The 24,154-nt window shown below is 36.2% G+C and overlaps 1 protein-coding gene across 1 annotated transcript; it reads right to left on the bottom strand.

The window, feature by feature from the left end:
- Positions 1-1,804: 1,804 nt before the first annotated feature.
- Positions 1,805-20,381, bottom strand: gpr174 (G protein-coupled receptor 174). Its single transcript, XM_007228396.4, has 2 exons — positions 20,003-20,381; positions 1,805-5,120 (listed from the first exon to the last, which is right to left on the bottom strand). The coding sequence occupies exon 2, from the start codon at positions 4,831-4,833 to the stop codon at positions 3,826-3,828; it is 1,008 nt and encodes a 335-aa protein (XP_007228458.2). The 5' UTR covers positions 4,834-5,120; positions 20,003-20,381; the 3' UTR covers positions 1,805-3,825.
- Positions 20,382-24,154: the final 3,773 nt, after the last annotated feature.

Below are 24,154 nucleotides of genomic sequence, written 5' to 3'. Positions count from 1 at the left end.
CAAGTGTAGCTGCTGCAGAAAGTGTACAAACGTCTTTAAAAAAGTGTGAGCAAGAGATGAAATGTACGTGCCAGTGACTCACTATCACTGTTTTAGAGAAGTGTGAGCAGAGTTGCTATTTTAAAACATGCAAGATGTGCAGTATTTATTTTTAATGAGTTATTTATATATTTGTCTATATGTCTATATTATTTATATTAAATTATATTATATTATATTTATATTATATTATTTTGGTAGATTTTTTTGTACATTTAACGCTTATGATTATAGTGCATAGTACAAAAGTTAAGGAACTATACAAAAAAAAGGAATATTTTTAAAATGTAAGGAGTAGAAAGTACAGATAATTGTGTGAAAATTAAAGATAAAAAAAAACAATTACTTAGTAAAATATAGATAACCAATATTTTTACTTAATTAAGGTAAATAAGTAAGGAAGTATGGGTGCTTCATCATTACAGCAAGTTATTGTTGCTGTAAATTAACCCTTCCAGGCCTGAATTATGTTCCAATGATAGAAAAAAATATAAAAATTCTGTTTTTTGTATTCAGTACACACAAAAGACGACTCTTATTTTCTAATATAAAACAATATTTTTTTAAATGTCCATTCTATTGAAATCCTGTGTTTTTATATATAAATTTGACCTGTTTTACTTATCAGACCATCCAAAAAGTAATAAAAAAAAGTAAAATACATAAATCAATCAAATAGCTCTAAATTTGCCTGAATCGCTATTTGAGTTGCTATTTTTTTTCCAGTGCAGTGGGCGGGGCTAAGCTACAGTTTCAGTGGCTTGTAAACTTGTTAATTAGCTCTAGTTTGTGCAACAAAAAATTCAAGATGTCCATTGAAATGGATGCAGGGTCTGAAAGTGTTAAACATGCATCTTATTTTACCGGCATATCATCACTGTTTAACAAAAAAAAAAAAAAAATATATATATATATATATATATATATATATATATGTAAAATAGTAACTATTTTACTAGTACAGGAGAAAGAAAAAATATATGTGTATAATTTAAAATAAATAAAAATAAATAAAAATAGTCATTTTGGAGCATTTCTTAAGTATCTCCATTCATTACTAGTGTTTCAAATATTCAAATACTTCTGTAGAAGTTTTTATCAAGATTTATCAACTCAAGCTTTTTACTCTTTAAGTAAAAGAGTTTTTAAAAAGTACTGGTTTCAAAACTACTTAAAGTATAAAAGTAAAAGTAATGTAAGGGGAAAAAATAAAGTAACAATTTTACTAGTGCAGGAAAAATATGCATATCCTTTAACAAGAGTCAGTGCAAAATAATTGTAAATAAATTAATAATAATTAAAGTCATTTTGGAGAATTTCCAGAAGTTCCATTCATCATGAATTTGCATAAAATTGACACAATGTAACACAATGTTGCATGTTTTTTTATATATATATTTTTGTGTATTGCATTATTATATTATGCAGCACATTCCTCTATCTGACATTTCTGTGCAACATTGTTATTTTATTTTATTAGTTACATTTCTTTTGTTCTTACTGATACCTTTTATTCTTTTATTTTGTGTAACAGAAGTTCTGAAGTAGGTGACCTTCTTTCCGGAGACACGTTTGCTCAGTTTGCTCATGTTTTACAACGAATTGCAACACCTGCCCATTTCACTTTCTTCAGAAATAGTGCACTGTTACAGGAAGCCAAGCCTTCCTTGAACTTTAGCTAAATATAGATGTGTGGTCCTTTCTTTTATTTGTTTATATGTGTCTGTGTCTCGCTAGGCATCAAAAAAAAGGAATTGCAACAGTGTTTGATAAGAAATTAGTGTGTATTTGGATCAGGCTGTATTTATGTGCTGTATTTATTGGTCACAAATCATATTTTATTATGTGTTCACATTCAATTTCATCTTATTCACAAGAAAAGAGGCTCTCTGAACCTTTTCTTTCCATTTCTTTCCTTTTTTCTTTGGATTTCATGTTCACATTGGCATAAATTCATAGTTTTTGATAGTCTTTAAAAGCTCTTGTACATATATATATATATATATATACTATACACACTCATATCATTGGCCACTTCAGACCTTTCATTCATTCATAAATATATTCTTTATCTGCAGTTTTATACACTACTGAGTTCACAGCGCACAGATCATCGTAATTCATATCTTAAGATATAACTTACTTCTCCACAGGTTTTTTTTCCCATGATTAAGGGACTAAAGGGAGTAAAAGTAATGGTTCTAAGGTGCCCTACTTATACAGATACACTGTACATACAACACCAAATCCAAAAATGTGTGAAAATGCTGTGAATTGTTTTTAAATATAAATAAAAATAGAAAGCAATGATTGGCAAATCTCATAGACCCATATTTTACACATATGAAATGTTAAAAGTGGGACATTTCATACCATTTCACAAAATAAAAAAACTATTTTTCAACGCATCTCAAAAAAAGTTGAGAGAAACAAAAAAACAGTGTAAAAAGAGCATTTTAGAGAGGCAAAAGTTCAGCCATATGCAAAAAAAGTATAAAAATTATGAAATAATTGTACCATATGTTCCTCAAATTAAAATAGCCCTTGACCTTGAAAACCCCACCATCAAAAGTGCATAATATCATCATAAGTTTCAGAGAAGCCAACAATCAATTAGGAATTTGATGCTGGTGATCTTCAGGCCCTCAGGTGGAACTGCATTAAGGTTTATTTTACAGCTGTAGTTGTGAAAGTTTCTACGGTCCGGATCATTTGATGAATTTGTTTATTTGGAGCGTTCCTCCCTCTGTTTGGTTTATTTTCACACAGGCATAAACACACCTAAACACACCAAAATGCGCATTATGTGCTTTTAAACACACTGTAATGGGTCTTGCGGCTGAGAGCAGTGAATGATGCACATGCTCAGTGCTCAGTGTGTAAACAGCATGGAGCAGCAGCAGGGACAGCGTTTGTTCATAGCATTGGTACCATGCTATTAGCATTATCTGGCTAATCCATCAGATTAAACTGCTCCATATCAGCAGTTTAGCTCAAAACTCCTCAAAAAAAAAGAAGTATATTTGGTAGCTGTGTCGGATCGAGATCAGATCACATTCTCACCACAAGAGAACCGCTCCAGAGTTTGTTTAGGACCAGACTGAGATCACCTCCACTAGCAGGTGGTATGATATTCAGTATGATATTGATTTTGTTAATCGTCATTAAAATGTCTCACTTTCAGCATCTGATATGTGTGCTATTTTTTTTTTATCGTAAATGAATGATGGGCCTGTTAGATTTGCAAATCACTGAATTCTGTTTTTATTTACAGGGGTTGGACAATGAAACTGAAACAAGGTTCATTTAGCAGGGTAAGAGCACAGTTCTGCTCTAAATAAATTGCAATGCACACAACATTATAGGTGACATACCAGAGTTCAAAAGAGGACAAATTGTTGGTGCACGTCTTGCTGGAGCATCTGTGACCAAGACAGCAAGTCTTTGTGATGCATCAAGAGCCACGGTATCCAGGGTAATGTCAGCATACCACCAAAAAGGACCAACCACATCCAACAGGATTAACTGTGGACGCTGTAAGAGGAAGCTGTCTGAAAGGGATTGTATCCAAAAAACATAAAACCACGGCTGCCCAAATCAAGGCAGAATTCAGTTTCATTGTCCAACCCCTGTATATTTCACACACCATCCCAGCTTTTTTTTTTTTTTGGAATTGATTTGGTTGTATTTTCAAGCTTAGTCTGCAGGCTTTTGAGGGTCATACCCTCCAAAATCAATGACTACAGTAAAATAAAAAAGTTACAGTACGTCCCAAAGTCTTTGCCCTCATTCTTTATAGTCCGACTGCAGTGCCGTGGCCTCGGTCGTCGTCGAGGAAATCCTTCTGTGCAAGTGGAAGCTTTCCGGCAGCTCCGGTCTCGAGAGCCGCCGCTTGAATTCATCAGTGGTGAAGTAGTACATGACCGGGTCCAGGCAGGAGTTGAAGCTGGCCAGGCACAGGGTTATAGGGTGGGAGTGGAGGATGGCCTTCCTAAAAGTGCAGCTAACTTTCATCTTTGACTTGGCCAAGAAGTCCAAGGGGAAGGTGATGTGGTACGGCATGAAGCAGACCAAGAAAACACAAGCGCAGCTCAGGACCATCTTGAGCGCTTTGCGCTTTTCTCCAGCATCTTGCAAGATGCAGTTCTTTTCCCGCAAACTGGCGGCGGTTAAACACGTGCAGGTGAGCACCACGCCTAGCGGCAACAGGAAACCCGTGATCTCCGCCAGGGTGACGAGCGTCACTCCGCCGGCCATGGTCAGAGGACCCATCGGCAGCTCTGAGAAGCAGATGGAGTCAGTCGAGTTGGTTGTTGAGTTCTTTCTCAGCAAGGGAAAAGGCAGGCATCCAATACATACGATAAACCAGCCCACCGCGCACCAGCCCCTGTCGCGCCACCTTTTTGCGCCACTGTAGCGCAGCGGGTAAATAATGAGCCAACAGCGTCTCAAACTGATGCACGCCAGGAAGTAGATGCTGGCGTACATGTTCACATACTTCAGGTAGAAGCAAAACATGCAGAGGGAGTGTCCGAAAGGCCAGGACTTGTTCAGGTAGTAGTAAATACGCAAAGGTAAGGAAAGCACCTGCAGCAGGTCGGCGATGGCCAGGTTGATCATGAAGATCACAGCCTTCTTCGTCTCTTTCACGTAGGCATGGAAGACCCAGAGCGCCAGGACGTTGCTGATCAACCCAGGGACCAGGATTACAGTGTAGATGACCGCATAGGTGTAATGCTGGTATTCTCGAATAGCTCTCTGTGTCGTTTCGTTTTCACATGTGGTATCATTCATTTTCCTCTCATTTGTCCAGATCTGTAGGATTTCCCCAAAGCTCCAAAGAAAGTCGATTAGTCAGTCTTATTTGCTCACCCTGAGGTCATTGTGGAACGTTAATGGTTGAGCTCCTCAAGGCGCCCATTTCCTCTGTGAATCCAAGCATATGATCCAAACTCGTCTCTTGTGATGGTGCAAAAGGAAGCCAAGCATTTTTACAAAAATAAAAATAAAAAATGAAGCAGGTTGTCATCCAGAGTCAGTGTGGTCCTTAGGATGCTCTCGTCGTGGTCTGGTATCCAGTCCTGAAAGACACAAAGCACACAAAACACAAAAAAGGACTGGTTAAGAGCAGTGTAACAGCGTAAGTATAAGAGTAAAAAAAAACACTGAGTTGTGTCCTTAGAAACCCAATTTGCATTAGTGGTGCACATGCAACAGCTGTGGTGTTAGCCACTATAAAAGAGCATGAAAGAACGGGCGCGAGCCGCTTGTTTGCATCTCGTTTGCATGTCCTGAATAGAAACTAAACGGAAACTCAGGCTCAGCATGTGTTCAGGTTCTCACAAACTTGTTTGCTCAAACAGTAAAATAGTGGCTTCACTGTGCCAGAGGAAATTAATGATTCGCATCAACTTTTGAGAGGACTTGTGTTCTGTGAATTCAGGCTGCAGTTTAATATTATCTTTAATCCGCAATCAAAGAAAAACTAAAATGCTGAGTCATCAGATACTGCAAGCTCAGTATTTATTAACAAGATCAGTAGATTTAAAGTCAAAATCAATTTCATAGAAAAGGGAAGACTATGTGTAAAGACATAAAAAAGACATTTATGAGTGCAAGGTGTTAAAAAAGAAGTGTTGACAGGGTGTAAGATAGCAATGAGCATCATGACGTGCCTTGAGCAGGGTGTATGATAGACTACTGAAACAGCATACCTTAAATAATATAATAACATTTCTATTGTTTGGATTTACTGTATAGATTACAGACATTACAAACTGCATTCATTAGGGCCCGAGCACCGAAGGCGCAGGCGAAGCCTGCACCGGAGGTGCAAAGCCCTATTGTTTTTGGAAGGATTATTATTATTATTATTATTATTATTATTCCGGACACTTTCGCCCATTTTTGAGGCATTTCCTATACTCGAAAACTCATACAAATTGGCATAGGCCTCAAGCTCGGCGAAAATTTTAAAGTTCCATAGAGGCTGGACTTTAGCATGGTTCAGGAGCTCTATAGCGCCCCCAAACGTCGGCAGTGGCTGGGATGAAGTTTGTCCAATGTACACCAACTTTGGTACGCTCATTCACCTCCTCATAAAGAACAAGGATCACTTGGTTTTATTTGACTCCGCCCAACAGGAAGTCGGCCATTTTGACAGGAAGTTGCAAAATAAAAAGTTTCCCGCTAAGTTTCGGAGGGGTTAAGATGTTTGAAAACTCCTAAAATTTTACAGAGCTATTTGGCTTAGGCCAAACTTTGACCTTAAGTTGGAATTTCGTAAATTCGTGTTTCATTAGCTCTCTAGCGCCACCTATTTTATATCACATTTATAAAAAGCTCTCAGCCTCTTGATGATTGGCAGATTCAATAAGTCCTTGAAATGATTTAGAAATATTTTGTCGTTTTTCTCATGTGTAGCTAGAGGACTCTACAGCGCCCCCTATATTGTTTATTCCATTAAATTAGCTGTAGCTGTCTCAAAATTTCTCCAATATTCTCGATTTTTGGCAACAACATAGAAAGTGTCATCCCGCACATATTACCCATTGGCTGGTATTAGCTCCGCCCAACAGGAAGTCGGCCATTTTGAAATTTGTGGAATTTTTACACATTTTTGACGAACTCATTCGAACTCCTCCTAGAGTCTTTGTCAGATTATCTCTAAATTGGGCGTGGATAGGCTCCAGACATACATGGTGATAAATTGCGAAGGAATAGTCGATAGCTGAAACGATGGCGTAATGGCAGGCAATTAATTTAATGGAGACGCAACACTAGACCAAAGTTAAACCATGACACGATCATAACACAGATGATTGAAAATTCATGAAACTTTACAGAAACATAATAGACATCATAAGACACGTTTTTAGTATTGGTAAGACTGACTCCGCCCAACAGGAAGTGGGCCATTTTGAAAAAAGTGCATTTTACACACATTTTTTGCATACTTTGTCAAACTCCTCCTAGGGAATTTGTTGAATACTCTTGATATTTGTCAGTAATAAACTACTAACACACCTGATGATAAATTGCGAAGGAATAGTCGATATCTTAAACAGGGACGAAATGGCGGACAGTTGAATTGCTGGAGATACCCCATTAAAACAGGAAGTGAATACATTCTGGTGTTGGTAGGTGTTTGAGTAGGTTTACAAGCTTGAAAACTCTCGAAACTTTACAGGCCTGCTTGACTTAAGTGGTACTTGGATGAAAAATTTAAATTTCATATATACATATTTCATTGGCTCTATAGCGCCACCTAGGCTTCAATGCATATTTGACATTACGGGAATGCTCAAAAACACTTGAAAAGGGTCAGATTCCATTAGACCTAAAATCACTTTACAAATATTGTGATAATTTTTTCATGCATAGCTAGCTGACTCTACAGCGCCCCCTAATTTGTATGGTTAATAAATTAGCTGTGAATGTGTCAAAATTTGTCTAATCTTCTCAAATTTTGGTAGGAATGTAGATACTATGACCCTGCACATATTTGCAATTAGATTGTTTTAGCTCCGCCCAACAGGAAGTCGGCCATTTTGAAATTTGCGAAATTTTTACAAATTTTTCACCAACTCATTTAAACTGCTCCTAAAGTCTTTGTCCGATTACCTCTTAATTAGCTGTGGATGAACATCAGACACAATTGATGAAAACTGCCAAAGGAATAGTTGATCGCTAAAACGCTGATAGAATGGTGGACAATTGATTTACTAGAGGCGCAACACTAAACCAAAGTGAAACCATGACACGGTAAGAACACAGATGATTGAAAATTCATGAAAATTGGCAGAAACACAAGAGACATCATAAGACATGTTTTTATTATTGGTAGGACTGACTCCGCCCAAAAGGAAGTCGGCCATTTTGAAATAAGTGCATTTTACACACATTTTTTGCATACTATGTCGAACTCCCCCTAGGTAATTTGTTGAATACTCTTGATATTTGTCAGTAATAAACTACTAACATATCTGATGATAAATTGTGAAGGAATAGTCGATATCTTAAATGTGGACGAAATGGCGGACAGTTGAATTGCTTGAGATGCCCCATTAAAACAGGAAGTGATTACATTGTGGTCTTGGTAGGTGTTTCAGGAGGTTACAAAGGATTAAAACTCACGAAAATGTACAGGCCTGCTTCACTTAAGCGGTCCTTTGATCTAAAATTTTAAATTTCATGTATACGTATTTCATTGGCTCTATAGCGCCACCTAGGATGCAATGAATAATTGACATTACGGAAATGCTCAAAAACTCTTGAAAATTGTCAGATTCCAAAAGACCTAAAGACACTTTACAAATAGTGTGATAATTTTTTCATGTGTAGCTAGCGGACTCTACAGCGCCCCCTATCTACTTTGTTTAATAAATCAGCTGTGGATGAGTCAAAACTTGTCTAATCTTCTCAAATTTTGGTAGGAATGTAGATACTGTGACTCTGCACATATTTGCAATTGGCTTGTATTAGCTCCGCCCAACAGGAAGTCGGCCATATTGGAATTCGTAATATTTTTACACATTTTTCACAAACTCATTTAAACTGCTCCTAAAATCTTTGTCAGATTACCTCTAAATTAGCTGTGATTGAACATCAGACATGTTTGATGAAAATTGCCAAAGGATTAGTTGATCGGTAAAATGGTGACGTAATGGCAAGCAATTGATTCACTAGAGACGCAACACTAAACCAAAGTGAAACCATGACACGGTCAGAACACAGATGATTGAAAATTCATGAAACTTGGGAAAAACACAAGAAACATCATTAGACACATTTTCAGTAGTGGTAGGACTGACTCCACCCAACAGGAAGTCAGCCATTTTGAAATATCTGCATTTTACACACATTTTTTGCATATATTGTCAAACTACTCCTAGGAAATTCGTTGAATTCTCTTGGTATTTGGTAAAAATAAACATTGAACATATGTGATGATAAATTGTGAAGGAATAGTCGATATCTGTAACAAGGACGAAATGGTGGACGGTTGAATTTTTTGAGATTCCACATCAAAACAGGAAGTTGACACCTAGGGAATGCTAGGTGTTTTGAGGAGGTTATAACTGAGAAAAGCTTAACTGAGGCTGTTCTTTGATGTAGATTGAAAATGTCAAATATATATGTGTTTTTAGAGCTCTATAGCGCCACCTATACTTTAAATGAATATTTGATATGTTTAACTGTATAAAAAACTCATTACCACACACAATAATATCACAAAATTACTTTCACCGGTTTCTCAGTTTGGCCCGGAACGATTTGCGCTGTTGTGCGAGGGCCCTACGTCCCCCTGTGACAGGGGGACAACTCGTTTAATTTGATCTTCTTATCAAAGGTTTTGGTACAAACTTGTACAAAACAAGTCCATGCAGCTTGAGTGAACACTGTCACTAACCCCTCGAGACCTTTTACATACAGCCCACACTCCGTCTTTCTCATAACGGCATCACTGTTATATTTAACCGGCCCCAAAATAAAACCCTGTGGGACTCCACAAGATGCACTAAACCAAATGGTTTACAATAGTTTCTGCTTTGTGATTAATGACTGAAACACAATCCCAGGGTTCAAGGGGTTAAAACAACAGGGGACACACAAAATCCACACAAATACTTATATTTATACAGATATTTAGAAGTTCAATTTCAAATTTCAGAATGTCTCTCAAATGTTTAAAGTTTTAACTAGTAGCTCTTACAAATGTTTGGACCCCACTTTTATACAGCTCTGAAAAAAATTAAGAGACCACTTCAGTTTCTGAATCAGTTTCTCTGATTTTGCTATTTATATGTTTATGTTTGAGTAAAATGAACATTGTTGTTTTATTCTATAAACTACAGACAACATTTCTCCCAAATTACAAATAAAAATATTGTCATTTAGAGCATTTATTTACAAAAAATGAGAAATGAGAAATAACAAAAAAAAGGTGCATAACTTTCAGACCTCAAATAATGCAAAGAGAACAAGTTCATCTTCATAAAGTTTTAAGAGTTCAGAAATCAATATTTGGTGAAATAACCCTTGTTTTTAATCACAGTTTTTTCATGCATCTTGGCATCATGTTCTCCTCCACCAGTCTTACACACTGCTTTTGGATAACTTTATGCTGCTTTACTCCTGGTGCAAAAAGTCAAGCAGTTCAGTTTGGTGGTTTGATGGCTTGTGATCATCCATCTTCCTCTTGATTATATTCCAGAGGTTTTCAATTTGGTAAAATCTAAGAAACTTATCATTTTAGTTTAGTGCTCTAATTTCTATCCTGAGCTGCATAAAACAAACAGTATTTGTAGTACACTATAAGAGCTTATAATGTTTAACAGGATAATGACTAAAATGTAAATCATCAACATCTTTCAAAATGGGAATCTTATATACAGTTGGGCTGCATTTGCTTCTATTGCTTTTAACTATGTGATTTTCCCATTTTCAGGCTTTCCGTTTTGGCAGTTTGTGGGCTTATAGAGTTAAAACGAGTGCAGTGCACTCATCCACCTACCCTTCACAGCTTAGCATATGGGACTTTCCATTTTCACAGCTGTCTGCACTATATTTGTGCACTAGCTTGCACAGCACGTGTTTAACAGTATGTTTGACAGATGTGGTTGCACTGAAAATGTACAGTACCGGGCGAAGTATTAGAACAATGAAGACAACACTGTACAAAAATGAGATAGAAGATGAAAATCCCTCAACTGAGGGCAGAATTTATAAAAAAAAGTTATCCAAAAGCAGTGTGTAAGACTGGTGGAGGAGAACATGATGCCAAGATGCATGATTAAAAACTGTGATTAAAAACCAGGGTTATTCCACCAAATATTGATTTGTGAACTCTTAAACTTTATGAATATGATCTTGTTTTTTGGGGGGGTTTCTTTGCATTTTTTGAGGTCTGAAAGTTCTGCATCTTTTTTTGTTATTTCAGCCATTTCTCATTTTCTGTAAATAAATGCTCTAAATGACAATATTTGAATATTTTTATTTGGAATTTGGGAGAAATGTTGTCTGTAGTTTATAGAATAAAACAACAATGTTCATTTTACTCAAACATAAACCTATAAATAGCAAAATCAGAGAAACTGATTCAGAAACTGATATCAGAGCTGTATATTTTCTGTTAATAAAACATAAAATTTTATGCATATTGCTTAAAAATACATTTTATGGCAATACAGAGAAAGTATATTAAATTTGAATGTACTTTTTACAGTCATGAAGCTACAAGCCCCACTGTTCTATATTTTGAGTTTTACTTTATGTAACAACTTCATACATTGTTCTAAACCACATATCTCATTTGTGTAAAACCACTGAAGAGCCGCATTTATCTCAATCAAGGTGAGGTATAATTTTGTTATTCATGTTTTTTTTTTTTTGTGTGTGTGAAATTTACATTGTGTATTTTAGCAACCTTAGCGTGTCATCTTCTGTTATACACAAAAAATCTGTAGTACAATGGAAACAGGAGAGAGAAAAAAAAAAAGTCTTAACTTTTAATAGAAGTCAATGTAAAAAAAGGTTTATTTCAGGTCATTTTGAAGAGTTACTATTGGACCATTTATCAAGAAATTTTGGCGCAGTGTAGGGGACAGTTTTTCTGTTCAAATTATGTGATAAACTAAAAATTGACAAAAATTGAGATACTTGTTTTTCATTGGAGAGTAATGATATAATACATGTTTGAGCAAAGTGCACTCTTTAAATTACTTTTTCCCAATAATTAACAGAACATAACTACAGCCTATAGCCACCAACTCGGCATTTCATATTAGTAACCACTAAGTAACTGAGATGTGTCAGAAATGCAATGTCGGTTAAGCTATATATTTATATCTTAGTCACGTCTCTCTGTCTCTCTCTCTCTCTGTCTCTCTCTCTTTCTCTATAATCAAGAGGAAGATGGATGACCACAAGCCATCAAACCAAACTGAACTGCTTGAATTTTTGCACCAGGAGTAAAGCAGCATAAAGTTATCCAAAAGCAGTGTGTAAGACTGGTGGAGGAGAACATGATGCATGAAAACTGTAATTAAAAAACACCAAATACTGATTTCTAAACTCTTAAAACTTTATGAATATGAACTTGTTGTTCTCTTTGCATTATTAGAGGTCTGAAAGCTCTGCATCTTTTTTTTTATTTTAGCCATTTCTCATTTTCTGCAAATAAATGCATTAAGTTAAAATGTTTTTATTTGGAATTTGGGAGAAATGTTGTCTGTAGTTTATAGAATAAAACAACAATGTTCATTTTACTCAAACATAAACCTATAAATAGCAAAACCAGAGAAACTGATCCAGAAACTCCTTCAGACCTTTTCAGCATTTATTACAATAAACATCATGTACTTTCCTTTATTATATTAAATGTTTTGTTGCACATAACACTATTTAAGAGCTGCTGTCAATTAGAATAGACCATGAACCAGCCAATGAACAAGTTTTTAAACCAGTGAAACAGTAGCTTGGCCCCGCCCACTAGAGCCATCAATGCAAAGTAACAGTAATTTATTATTATTATTATTATTTTTTTTTTTGTACTGTTTACTGATCTAGTTTATGAAATAAACGGTCAATATAAAATATTCAATTTTGAACACCCGGCTTCCAATGCAATGGAAATAAAAAAAAAGCTATTAAATAGTTTAGTTAATCTGATTTATTTGCTATATAGATTTTATATTAAAATATTAAAGTCTTTTTTTCTGTGGATTACAGACAGCATTTCCATCACTGGAGATAATTCAGGTCTTAGTAAGATTTCCTAAAAAAGCAGTAGCAAAGTCTCAAAATGAGTGGAGTATAACTTTAAATCAAGCTAAAATCACAGATTTTTTGCTTTAAATTTGCAAGCAAGAATCAGAATAACTTGATTCCTGACTCTTTGTGGTTATTTTGATTTCAAATTACTTAAAATACAGAGAAAAATCTAAGTAAGACTAATTAAGAAAATTATTTTTCCTAAAATCAGATTTATTGCCCTAAAATTAGACAATTGAACTTGCTAAGATTTAGTTTTTTTTTGCAATTAAAATCTCAGCTGTTTTTCGTAGACTTGTTAATCTGAATGTGAGTCACTTACGATTTTGAGATTTTGAGATAAAGTGGGTTTGAAAGAGCAAAGAATCTACAGATTTAGGAAATGGTTAGCAAGTTTGTGAACCACAGAAAGTTAAACATCTGCTGCATTTTCCTCTTACATACATTTCCTTACAGGCTTTTCACTAACTGCCAGGTCAAGACAGCATAAGGTCACGAGTTGTCCACCCACTGAGTGCTTCTCTGTGGATTTCGCTGTTATAAACTTTCCTCTGATTTAATAGATATACTGTATTTGCAATTGGGAATTTCCCCTTTGACCTACAGAAAATATTAAATCCACTTTAATTTCTGAATGAGTTTCTCTGATTTTGCTATTTATAAGTTTATGTTTGAGTAAAATGAACATTGCTGTTTTATTCTATAAACTACAGACAACATTTCTCCCAAATTCCAAAAAAAAAAAAAAATGTAAGCTGTAAGACCTCAAATAATGCAAAGAAAACAAGTTCATATTCATAAAGTTTTAAGAGTTCAGAAATCAATATTTGGTGGAATAACCCTGGTTGGTTTTTAATCACAGTTTTCATGCATCTTGGCATCATGTTCTCCTCCACCAGTCTTACATACTGCTTTTGGATAACTTTATGCTGCTTTACACTGCTTTACTCCTGGTGCAAACATTCAAGCATCAAAGAAGCTCATCATTTTTAAGTGCTCTCTCATTTTTTTTTTTATCTAGATCTATAGTACACCGCAGTCATTGTGGCTGTAGAAAACCGGTTGCATTATTCAGGTGTGGTAGAGTAAGCAGTAGCCATTTTTAGTTGCATCAGCTTGAGGCAGGAAGTGGGGAAACATTTTAAATGACAGAAGCTGAAAAAATAAGCTTATTTCTTCATAGAGTGCACATCCGTACCAAGAATATAACACTGCGGGTAGTCTGCTAGCCTGAGCCATTTTTAGTTTAATAGAGCAACACAGCAGTGCCAATATTACACATTATAACACAAACCTCAAGTGTATTATTGTGATTATACCACAGTTACATTATCACTTTTTACTCAAAGATTTAGAGTTAAAGAGGAGGAGAAAATGCGATTGCTGTTTGGTTATTAACACTCCGGCATTTAAAATAGTTCCATTGCTGCTCTGTTTGTAGCTGCACTGTTGATGTTTGGCTTGTAAGCGCTGTATCGTTGCTAGGTTACCTGTATGTGGCGGAGTAATACATGGAGAGCTTCGGTTACAGTGCATTACCAGCTGATAACGGCACTCATAGAACACCTCTCAGCCAATCACATTGCAGGGTTGGAACTAACTGTGCCTCAATATTGGAGATATAGCATTTCAATGGACAGCAACTGTTTATTAGAAATACTCTAGGAGACACATAATATGCAAATCAGTCAATCAATAGTACTGCCCCCCTGGTGTCGTCCAATCATCTGCATCTTACTGCTATCAGAGGAATACTGCTTAGCCCACTAATCTTTCCCACCTGTCCTACCTCTAAACCCATACATCACCCAATGCCCTTCCAAACTACTGCTCCCATTTTTTACTTTTTGTTTACAGAATAATTCATTAAGCATGTGTTCCTATATAGCTTTATTATAGTATTCATTATTAAATTGACAATGTTAAACATCATAAAAAGAAAGAAAACACATTAAATAAGAATAGTCGTGTCCAAACAATTAACTGGTACTGTATATATTTAGATGTTAATGGTTAAAACCTTCAACTTCACTCTAGTTCAGTTACTTCATTGCTGCAGATGGTTGGGTCAACTAAAAATGGATTTCTGAACGTTACTATAAATTCACTCTTTATCTATTTAGCTTGTTTGCATTGGAATAGTTCCAGTAGTGAGATTACACTTTTACCTTTGCTATCTGTTTTAAAATGTAGATCATACACACACACCTGTTGTCCGACAGGTGCAGTACAGTGTGAAGATATTTGACAAAATATTTTCCATCCAGACAAGAGAATATTTTATTTTGGACTAAAAAATGACTGCAAAAATGTATCGCAGTCTTACAGACCTGTATTAAATCCCACGAATGTTGATGTTACTTATAATAAGGAACTTATAATGGGGTGCAAGTGGTTCAGCAGTCCAAAACACTGCCACTATGACTGTGAGAATGCTGGTTCGAATCCCGCTCATGCATCTTGCCTTCAGCTGCTACAATTGGCTTTGCTCTCTCTGGGTGGGTACAGTACAGTAGATGATGCTCTTCTCTTTCTCCTCATCACTCCTAGGGTGATTAGGATCAGCACAAGGCTGCATCTGTGAGCTGATGTATCAGAACCGAGTCGCTGCACTTTCCTCCGAGCGATAGCGCTGTGATGCTACTCGGCAATCATAAAAAACTGTGATTAAAAACCAGGGTTTTTCCACCAAATATTGATTTCTGAACTCTTAAAACTTTATGAATATAAACTTGTTTTCTTTGCATTATTGGAGGTCTGAAACCTCTGCATCTTTTTTTTGTTATTTGTATAAAATATTGATAATATTTTTATTTGGAATTTGGGAGAAATGTTGTCTGTAGTTTATAGAATAAACAATAATGTTCATTTCACTCAAACATAAACCTATAAATAGCAAAATCAGAAAAACTGAAACTCAGAAATTCAGAAACTGAAGTGCTCTCTTATTTTTTTTCCAGAGATGTATCAGAGATGGGGATCCAATGCTTTCTTTTGAGTATATTGGCTACACAGTAAGAATATGTCAGTGGAAATTTGAAAAGCGACAGTGGCTAAATTTACAAGTATTGTAGGAGACTATATGTGCTATAGCTTTCTGCCTATTATTGTTGAGGGTTTTTATAGTTATAGAGGGTGCATAACATAAATAAATATCATTACGTTGTTAAAGGCAACATTTGAGCAGTAAAGTGATACGTGCTGCAAAAAAAAAACAAAAAAAAAAACGAATTACTATGTTCCTCACAGTGGAAACTGACAGGTTAAATCTCTGAGACAACGTTTTGTCTCCTTCCCCTGAACAACTATGTTGAACAATCTTTGTTTTTAGATCATTTGAGAGTTGTTTTGATGAGCCCATGATGCCACTCTTCAGAGGAGATTCAAATAGGAGAACAACTTGCGATTGGCCACCTTAAATACCTTTTCTCATGATTGGATACACTTGGCTATGAAGTTCAAAGCTCAATGAGGTTAACAAACCAATTTTGTGCTTCAGTAAGTCAGTAAAAAGTAGTTAGGACCATTGGCTGTCATATATATATATATATATATATGACAGCCAATGGTCGCAGTGTTTCCTTTTTGAGCGGGATGTTGAGTTTGTGGTCAACACTTTAGCTAACACTTGCTACACATCGGTTATGCAAAATTCTTTAGGGTAAAAGACTCCGCCTGCAGAGTTTAGACTTTCTTCGCCTTTTAAAATGACCAACACAAGAATCTGGAGATTAGCCATGTCCTTTCTTCAGCTTGTCACGTTAGAATCTCCTTCCTGCAGCAAAATGTTCCTTTATTTTATAAATAGTCCAGTCAGCATTGCATGACCACCTCATTTTTTAAGCATATAGATGTATTTTATTGAGATTGTGTTTTTCGTTTGTAAAGTGGAAGGAAAATGATGATGGTTTTCAAATTTCTAATCAAATAAAAAATGTAAAAAGAGTATTCAGCCCCTTTATCTCAATACTTAGTTTAACCACCTTTTGCTGCAATTACAGCCGCAAGCCTTTTTTTTTTTTTTTGATCATCTAAAGACTGAGATTTGTGCCCCATTCTTCTTTGCAAAACAACTCAATCTGTGGGCAACAGTTTTCATGTCTCTCCACAGAAGATCAATGATTAGATTTAGGTCAAGTCTTGATTCAGGTCAAGACTCATTTTAACACATGAATAGTCTCTGATCTAAACCATTCCACTGTAGCTCTGACTGTATGTTTAGGGTCATCGTCTTGCTGGAAGGTACATTTTGTTTGTAGTGACACTGAGGTGTTTAAAAACTCCAGCAGCACTGCTGACCTACCACCAAATAATACCATATTTTTCGCACTATAAGGCACACTATAAGGCTCATTATCAATTATTGTCAATTTTCTTACATAAGGCAATATTAGCTAGCGGTTCGTCCCACATACAGTAGCTTGTTTTAAGACGGTAAATTAGCAGGCTACAGTCTGATAAACTTGCCGATATACTAGCAAAAGAGCTGGTGCTGTGGTTAGTGGCTAATGCTAACACTGTTGGAAAACTAAACTGAATTCATAGAATTCATACATAAGGAGCATCGGATTGTAAGGAGCACTGATGATTTTTGGAAAAATGAACCCATTCAGGCTTTAATTATTTGTTATGTATTCTAATATGAAATCTGTATGAACATTAAATCCAATTAAATAAAATAAGCAATTGTTTTAAATGGCGATTGGATTGGAAGCCTGTGCTTAACATTTTTATGAGCTCATTTAATTTGCCTTATTGGCTCTAATGGCTTATAATTTTTTCAGTGCAGTGGGCAGGGCTAAGCTATAGTTTCCTTGGCTCGTTTGTAGTCTGTTAGTGTTATGTGCAACAAAACATTTGAATAAGAAAAAATAAGAAAATACATGTTGTCCATTGTAATGAACGCAGCGTCTGAAAGGGTTAAAGGATTTTAAGTGCGAAAAATACGGTACCTAGTATCTGTGGATCTGTGGTGGTTCTGTGGGGTCGTGAGCATTGAAGAACAAGGTGAAATGAAGAAAATATATAACAATTAATGAAGCAGAGAAACAGAAGCACTACAGTAGTTATTACAGTAGTTCTGACTGGACTCTTCATTTCATCGCACGTGAAACTTTTTGACAACCTCCTCTGCCCTTTAATCTTTAATCCAGAGGTGATGTTTGGTTTAAGCAAGAGAGTCGAGATCTCAACAGCATCCCAGGAGAGGCGAAGGCTCTGGGAGACGGTCATAAGAGCTCTCCCTGATGGAAGGGGCTCTGGAGAATACAGCTATCTGAACACAGACTGTATGTGGGAGAAAGAGGAGCCGGAGAGGATGTTCTGAATGCACTCCAAGGAGCCGAGCGGCAGAAAGCCGCCAGAAACTTTCCCCCCTTAACCCCGAGGTTCAATATGAAGCAAGAAGCGCCACCAGATTGTTCTCAGAAATAGAGCGATCTCTCCCCTATATCTCAGACAGAGTGACAGATCTCAGCGTGGTACGGGCGGTTGCATAAGCCGGATTCAAACCCACGTCTTTGGCATGAGACTTTTTTTTTTCTTGTGTTTAATGCCTAATTGGTTTGATTGATTGAGCCTGGGAACTCCCATTGTTGAATGTGTCACTTTTTCTGGGGGTTTCTGACACACGCTCTGCACTCTACAAATGAATCACCTCTCTTTCCGTCTTTCCGTTCACGCTTCGATCGCTTGTTGTTCTTGAATTGTTGCCGTGGAAGATGATGCGCGATTGTGAGAGGGGTTTTTTCACTTGCAGATCTGGGTAACCAGTTGTAGTTTCCACCATCATGTGATAAGCCATAAGAGTAGGATTGGAAATCCACTTTGACATTACGAGGAGAACTGAGTCATCAGGCTTAGGTTAAGAAATGAGAGAAGTACGAAAAAATGAGTTTCTCATTTTTAGTTAAAGCAGCAATCAGTTGTTTTTTTTTCTTATACTTTTAAATTAAAAGCACAATTGGGAGTCATCAGAGTTTGGCTTGACCATATCTGCAATTAGCTTTCTTTTATTGTTAATGAATATGTCTTACAGCTAATGAAAAGACAGAAAATCAATGTTTTAGAACATTAGAATATGATATAGGACCAATTGGTACTTTTTTGACAGTGTGGACAGTGTGCCAAGTCCTGCTGGAAAATGAAATCCACATCTCCACTAAAGTTGTCAGTAGCAGAGGGAAGCATGAAGTGCTGTAAGATTTTGCGGGAAAACAAAAAAACTGCACTGACCTTAGACTTGATAATAAAACACAGTGGATCAACACCAGCAGATGACCATCACTGATTGGTGAAAACTTCCAGAATCTGCTCCCTTGATTTACAAATAAAATGTAAAATTTACTGATGGTCAATGATGGTTTGGAGAGACATGTCCATCATCTGCTGACGACTTTTATGGAGATGTGGATTTCATTTTCCAGCAGGACTTGGCACAATGCTCAAACTTGCTCAAACTGAAAAGTACCAATTGCTACCAGTTGCACACTGATTTTTGGGTTTTCATTGGCTGTAAGCCATAATCATCAACAATAAAATAAATAAATGCTTAAAATAGATCACTCCGTGTTTAACACGTCTATATAATATATGACTCACATTACTGAAGTCATTTTTCAATGATATTCATTGAATGAACACAGTAGCGGCAATTCTGAGACAAACAGTGGCAAAAAAACTAAAAGTCATTATTCTGCTGCTGTTTAATGTTGAGTGTTTCTTATTGTTTGTCTGTTCTGATAAGTTATCACAGCAAGTTATGACATTATCACATTCCTGGCTTTAAAAAAAAGCCCACAGGTCCTTAACCTCTGCCCACAAGAGAAGGGGGGGTGGCTTTACCTCCCAGCTTATCTTGCTAGTAGTAATGGTACTGTTACTGGTGGGGTGGTGGACGGTGTCCCCACCACATCTTCCCAGTTTCCTGGACGACGGGGGCAGCATGCAGGCCCCGCTCTCCCCCCGCTGTACCCCACACTGCTCAGCAAGGCTGAAATATTTTGAATTCTTCAGTTTTGGAGCAAAGTTTAGTCACAAAACCCCCCGTCTTTCTGGCAGCAACCCCAAACCCCATGTGTTTCCTAATCTTAACCGTTAAGCTGGAGGATTAAGAGAAGATTTTATGGCAAATAAAGAAGGAAAGAAGGAAATAAAGAAGGAAATAAAGAAGGAAAGAAGGGTGTCTTACCTCGTTTTTAAGGGTGTAGACATGTCTCTCCTCATTTCCAGTGCTTGGAGGGAAAATACAGCGAGAGGTGACATCGGCCCATGTGATCTCCACCAGAAGTGTCAGTGCCGGCTCACAGCTACACTCCTCCTCTCAGAGATCTCTCTCTCTCTTTTCCTTCTTAACCTATTTTAGTTCCGTCCACACTCTTCTCTCTTCTTTCTTTCTCTTCTCTCTCGTGCAAGTTGGTACCTCACACTCACTTGTTTATCACTTCTGATAGAGTTTCCTCTCCCAGTGTGTGTGTGTGTGTGTGTGTGTGGGGGGGCGTGCACCAAGAGACATGACGCTCGCTCGAACTCTCCTACTTCTGCTATTTCTCGGTCCTCACTTCTCCCGAGCCCGAAAGACGATTGTGTCTTGCGGCCGTTTTTGGCAAACGGTTGAGAACCAGCCAATAAGACGACTTCCTCCCGTTCAGATCTGGGGCTAAAAGTCATTAATCACATTAATCTGAGACGGCTATCAAATTTAGCATGCTCCAGGGGGCAGTTGGGTATGTGATACTGTATCTTTAGATTTACATATGGGACATTAATGTGAGATTCCTGTTTCCTGTTGTGTATCAGTTTCTGCTTTGCTCATTTAGTAAAGAGTTTCCTTGTTTAGTAAAGAGCTCTAAATTTACTGTAGATCATTTTTTAGGGTCTAAAACTGAATGTTCATTCACTAAAAGTCAAACATTCAAACGCACTGTAATTATCAGTCATTATAGTTATAATAAACCAGTTATAAACAGATTTATGGAGGTATCAGGTTTATTCAACTAGCAGCATACTCCATATTTCTTAGATCAGAGAAAGGTGCAAAAATCTGATTAATAAGATTTCTCAGTGCATGCATACTCTTAACCGGAGTATTCTCACATTTCTCCGTCTGTGCAAAGTAAAAAACAGACCCCTAGTTCTCAAATAATCTTCCAGCATCTTCTACCGCATATCAGCAACGACATCCTGATGCCCCGCAAGTCAGATAAAATCTCCCGGAATCTGGAACGAGTGGCCCGAGAGTGAACACAAACTTGCACACAGGCGACACAGACTTTTCCCCCTAATTGCGCATCATATTCATGATGTGCTTTCAAGTCAGAGAGGTTTCTGATTGGCCAGAAGAATCTGTCAGTCAGCCGATCAGTGTTTAGTGTGGATGGCCAGTGTTTCTTGGCTCCCATAAAACATCTGACTACTCCAAAGTATATCCATGTCTGGTAAAAGTAAAAAAAAAACAATGAAAGTCTTGCCCGCTGTGCTAAAAAAAAAAAAAAAAAAAAAAAAATATATATATATATATATATATATATATATATATATATATTAAAGTTATATTGTTATGCTTAATCTGTGTATAATCTCAAAATACACGTGAGTTTAATCTAAAACTACTCAGGTTCTGTGCGAATAAATTGGCCCTCTATACAGCTCTGGAAAAAATAAGAAACCGCTTAAAAATGATGAGTTTCTTTGATTTTACCAAATTAAAAACCTCTGGAATATAATCAAGAGGAAGATGGATGATCACAAGCCATCAAACCACCAAACTGAACTGCTTGAATTTTTGCACCAGGAGTAAAGCAGCATAAAGTTATCCAAAAGCAGTGTGTAAGACTGGTGGAGGAGAATGTGAATATGAACTTGTTTTCATTGCATTATTTGAGGTCTGAAAGCTCTGCATCTTTTTTTTTTTTTTTTTTTCAGCCATTTCTCATTTTCTGTATATAAATGCTCTAAATGTTCATTTTACTCAAACATAAATATTTTCAGCTCCTTTAAAGTGTGACCATGTTTTGCCCACTAGATGTCACCGCAGGTCTACAGAGTTAATGTACCTTGCAGAGTTTTATTGTGGCCTTGATAAGATTGTTATTAATTTATAAATTTTTAAGAGAATTATTCAGTTTTAGTTTTCCTTTATGTGATGATTAAGACATGCGTGAATATGTTTCGCATTCTGAGATGTCTGCTGCTCACCACAATTGTACAGAGTGGTTATCTGATCACCATAGCCTTTCTCTCTTTCTCCAACCAGCTGGTGATAGGGGCATAGTGTTACCTATGCAAAGAATTACTATTTTTACACCTTTAGCAAGAGTTAAAGTAGCTCCACACTTAACTGGTAGAATTCTGGTGATCCTGGCATTTAAAACGAGGCACTGAGAGCTTTAAAGGTGCACAGATAGTTTATTAAAAACAGTATTTATATGCACAGTGCCTTCAGGTAGTTCTAAGGGCTTCTGACATCAAGAAAAGTCATGATAAGTCGATAAGCTGTGAAAATGCATGAATTCCAGCTTTTGCTGAAAATTTCACTGTAATATATCATTCATTTACACAGAATTATTGTTGCAATATATTCCCCTATTCTACCTATTTGCTATTTTGAGATATTTCACACTTAAGACCAAAAACATGTGATTTCAGACTTGCCTCAGTCTCAACCTTATTTAAACCTTGTCTCGTCTCATGAGTCGTCTTGGTAATTATTGTCCAGGTATTGTTAATAGAAACTGAACTTTTGGTCTGTATATTATTTAACTTTACATTTTAATATAAATGCATACTGTGAATAAATAGATTATTTTAATGTACATCATGCATAATTAATAATAATGAATTTACAATGAGTTATAAGCTATTTCATTTATAATAATAATAATAATAATAATAATAATAATAATAATAATAATAATAATAATAATAATAATAATAATAATACATTTTATTTATATTGCCTTTTCAAAATTCATATATATATATATATATGTAAATACTGTATAGGTAATGTAAATATATGCATATCAAACCACAAGTAAATGCCCATGTAGTGTGAGTGAGATTATCTCAGTCTATAGGAGCATCCTGTAGCCAATGGGAGGAGTTTAAAAGCCTGATAGCTGAAGATCTAATGGATGGTCTATTGCTGATGCCTAGTAGTCAACAGTACACCATCCATTAGACCTTTTTAATTCCAGTGGAAGGCGGGAAGATGTGAAAATCGACTGTTGAGAGGGTGCAAGATAGCACTGAGCATTGTGACGCACTTTAAGATGCATGTAAGATAGAGAGCTTAGTCTTTATTGCGTTTAGAAAACTATACTGTATAGAGTATTGTGGTGACTAATTTGGAACCCATTAATTTTTTTTTTTTTTCAGATTTTTCTGATATACACTCCCTGAATGAAAATACAATTATTTATATATATATATATACAGTGCCATTATAAATAATTATATTTAAATTACTGTGCTATATTTAATTCTGTAGTATCCAGCACATGAAATAAGTCAACATTTAATTTACCTTTGTTAATTTACCTGAGTTCTTCCACCACTCAACCACTACTTTACCAACTAGATCTAATTTCAAATTTCTGGCAACCGCACCTACCGCACATTGGTATGTGGGCTAATAGGAAATGCTAAATGTTGCCCAAGACCTAAAAAATGTTGCTGTCAGGGTCTGATATTGACTAGAGCGGATTTTTCTTTCCAAGTAGAGTTTATTTGGTTTTATTTTTATTATTTTTTTTTTTTTGGGAGGAGATGGGTTCCCCTAATCCCACTCAGATTAAGCCCTTCCCTTATTGGTATGTTCCATAAAATAATGATGACTAGACTTTAACAGTGAATTCACACAGAGCCTAATCTCATAGGAGATTATTAATACAGTTCATGTTCAGACAGATGTTCAAGTTAAAGAAAGAATTAAAGGGTTTAATTCATCACAGAGTCTCCAGTGGTGAACATAAAGTACAGTACGTTGCATTATCATAAAAAAAAAAAAAAATCATGGAGCAGCAGGAAACACTCTGCTGACCTCTTAAATCCACCCTTATGTGACTTTATAACCTGCGCTAGCATTTATAAACTAAACCCTAGTGAATTACTTGAACAATGGACAATAGACAATGGACACTGTAGTGAAGTTAACACCATTAGAAACAATAGTCCTGGTTCTGTAGTATAAATTCTAGTGCACATGGTACAATACTGATCAATACTGCTAAACAGAGCTATGGAGGCCAATTGTATGTGCTTATCTGTGTAATACATCATTTTGTTAAAAAGTATTAGTCCATTATTTATATATTTTTCTCTCACTATCTTATATAATTCT

The sequence above is a fragment of the Astyanax mexicanus genome, chromosome 10, assembly GCF_023375975.1.
Source record: "Astyanax mexicanus isolate ESR-SI-001 chromosome 10, AstMex3_surface, whole genome shotgun sequence".
NCBI lineage: Eukaryota > Metazoa > Chordata > Actinopteri > Characiformes > Acestrorhamphidae > Astyanax > Astyanax mexicanus.
Note: the sequence above shows the minus strand (reverse complement) of the source record. Positions and strands in the feature narration are given on the sequence as shown.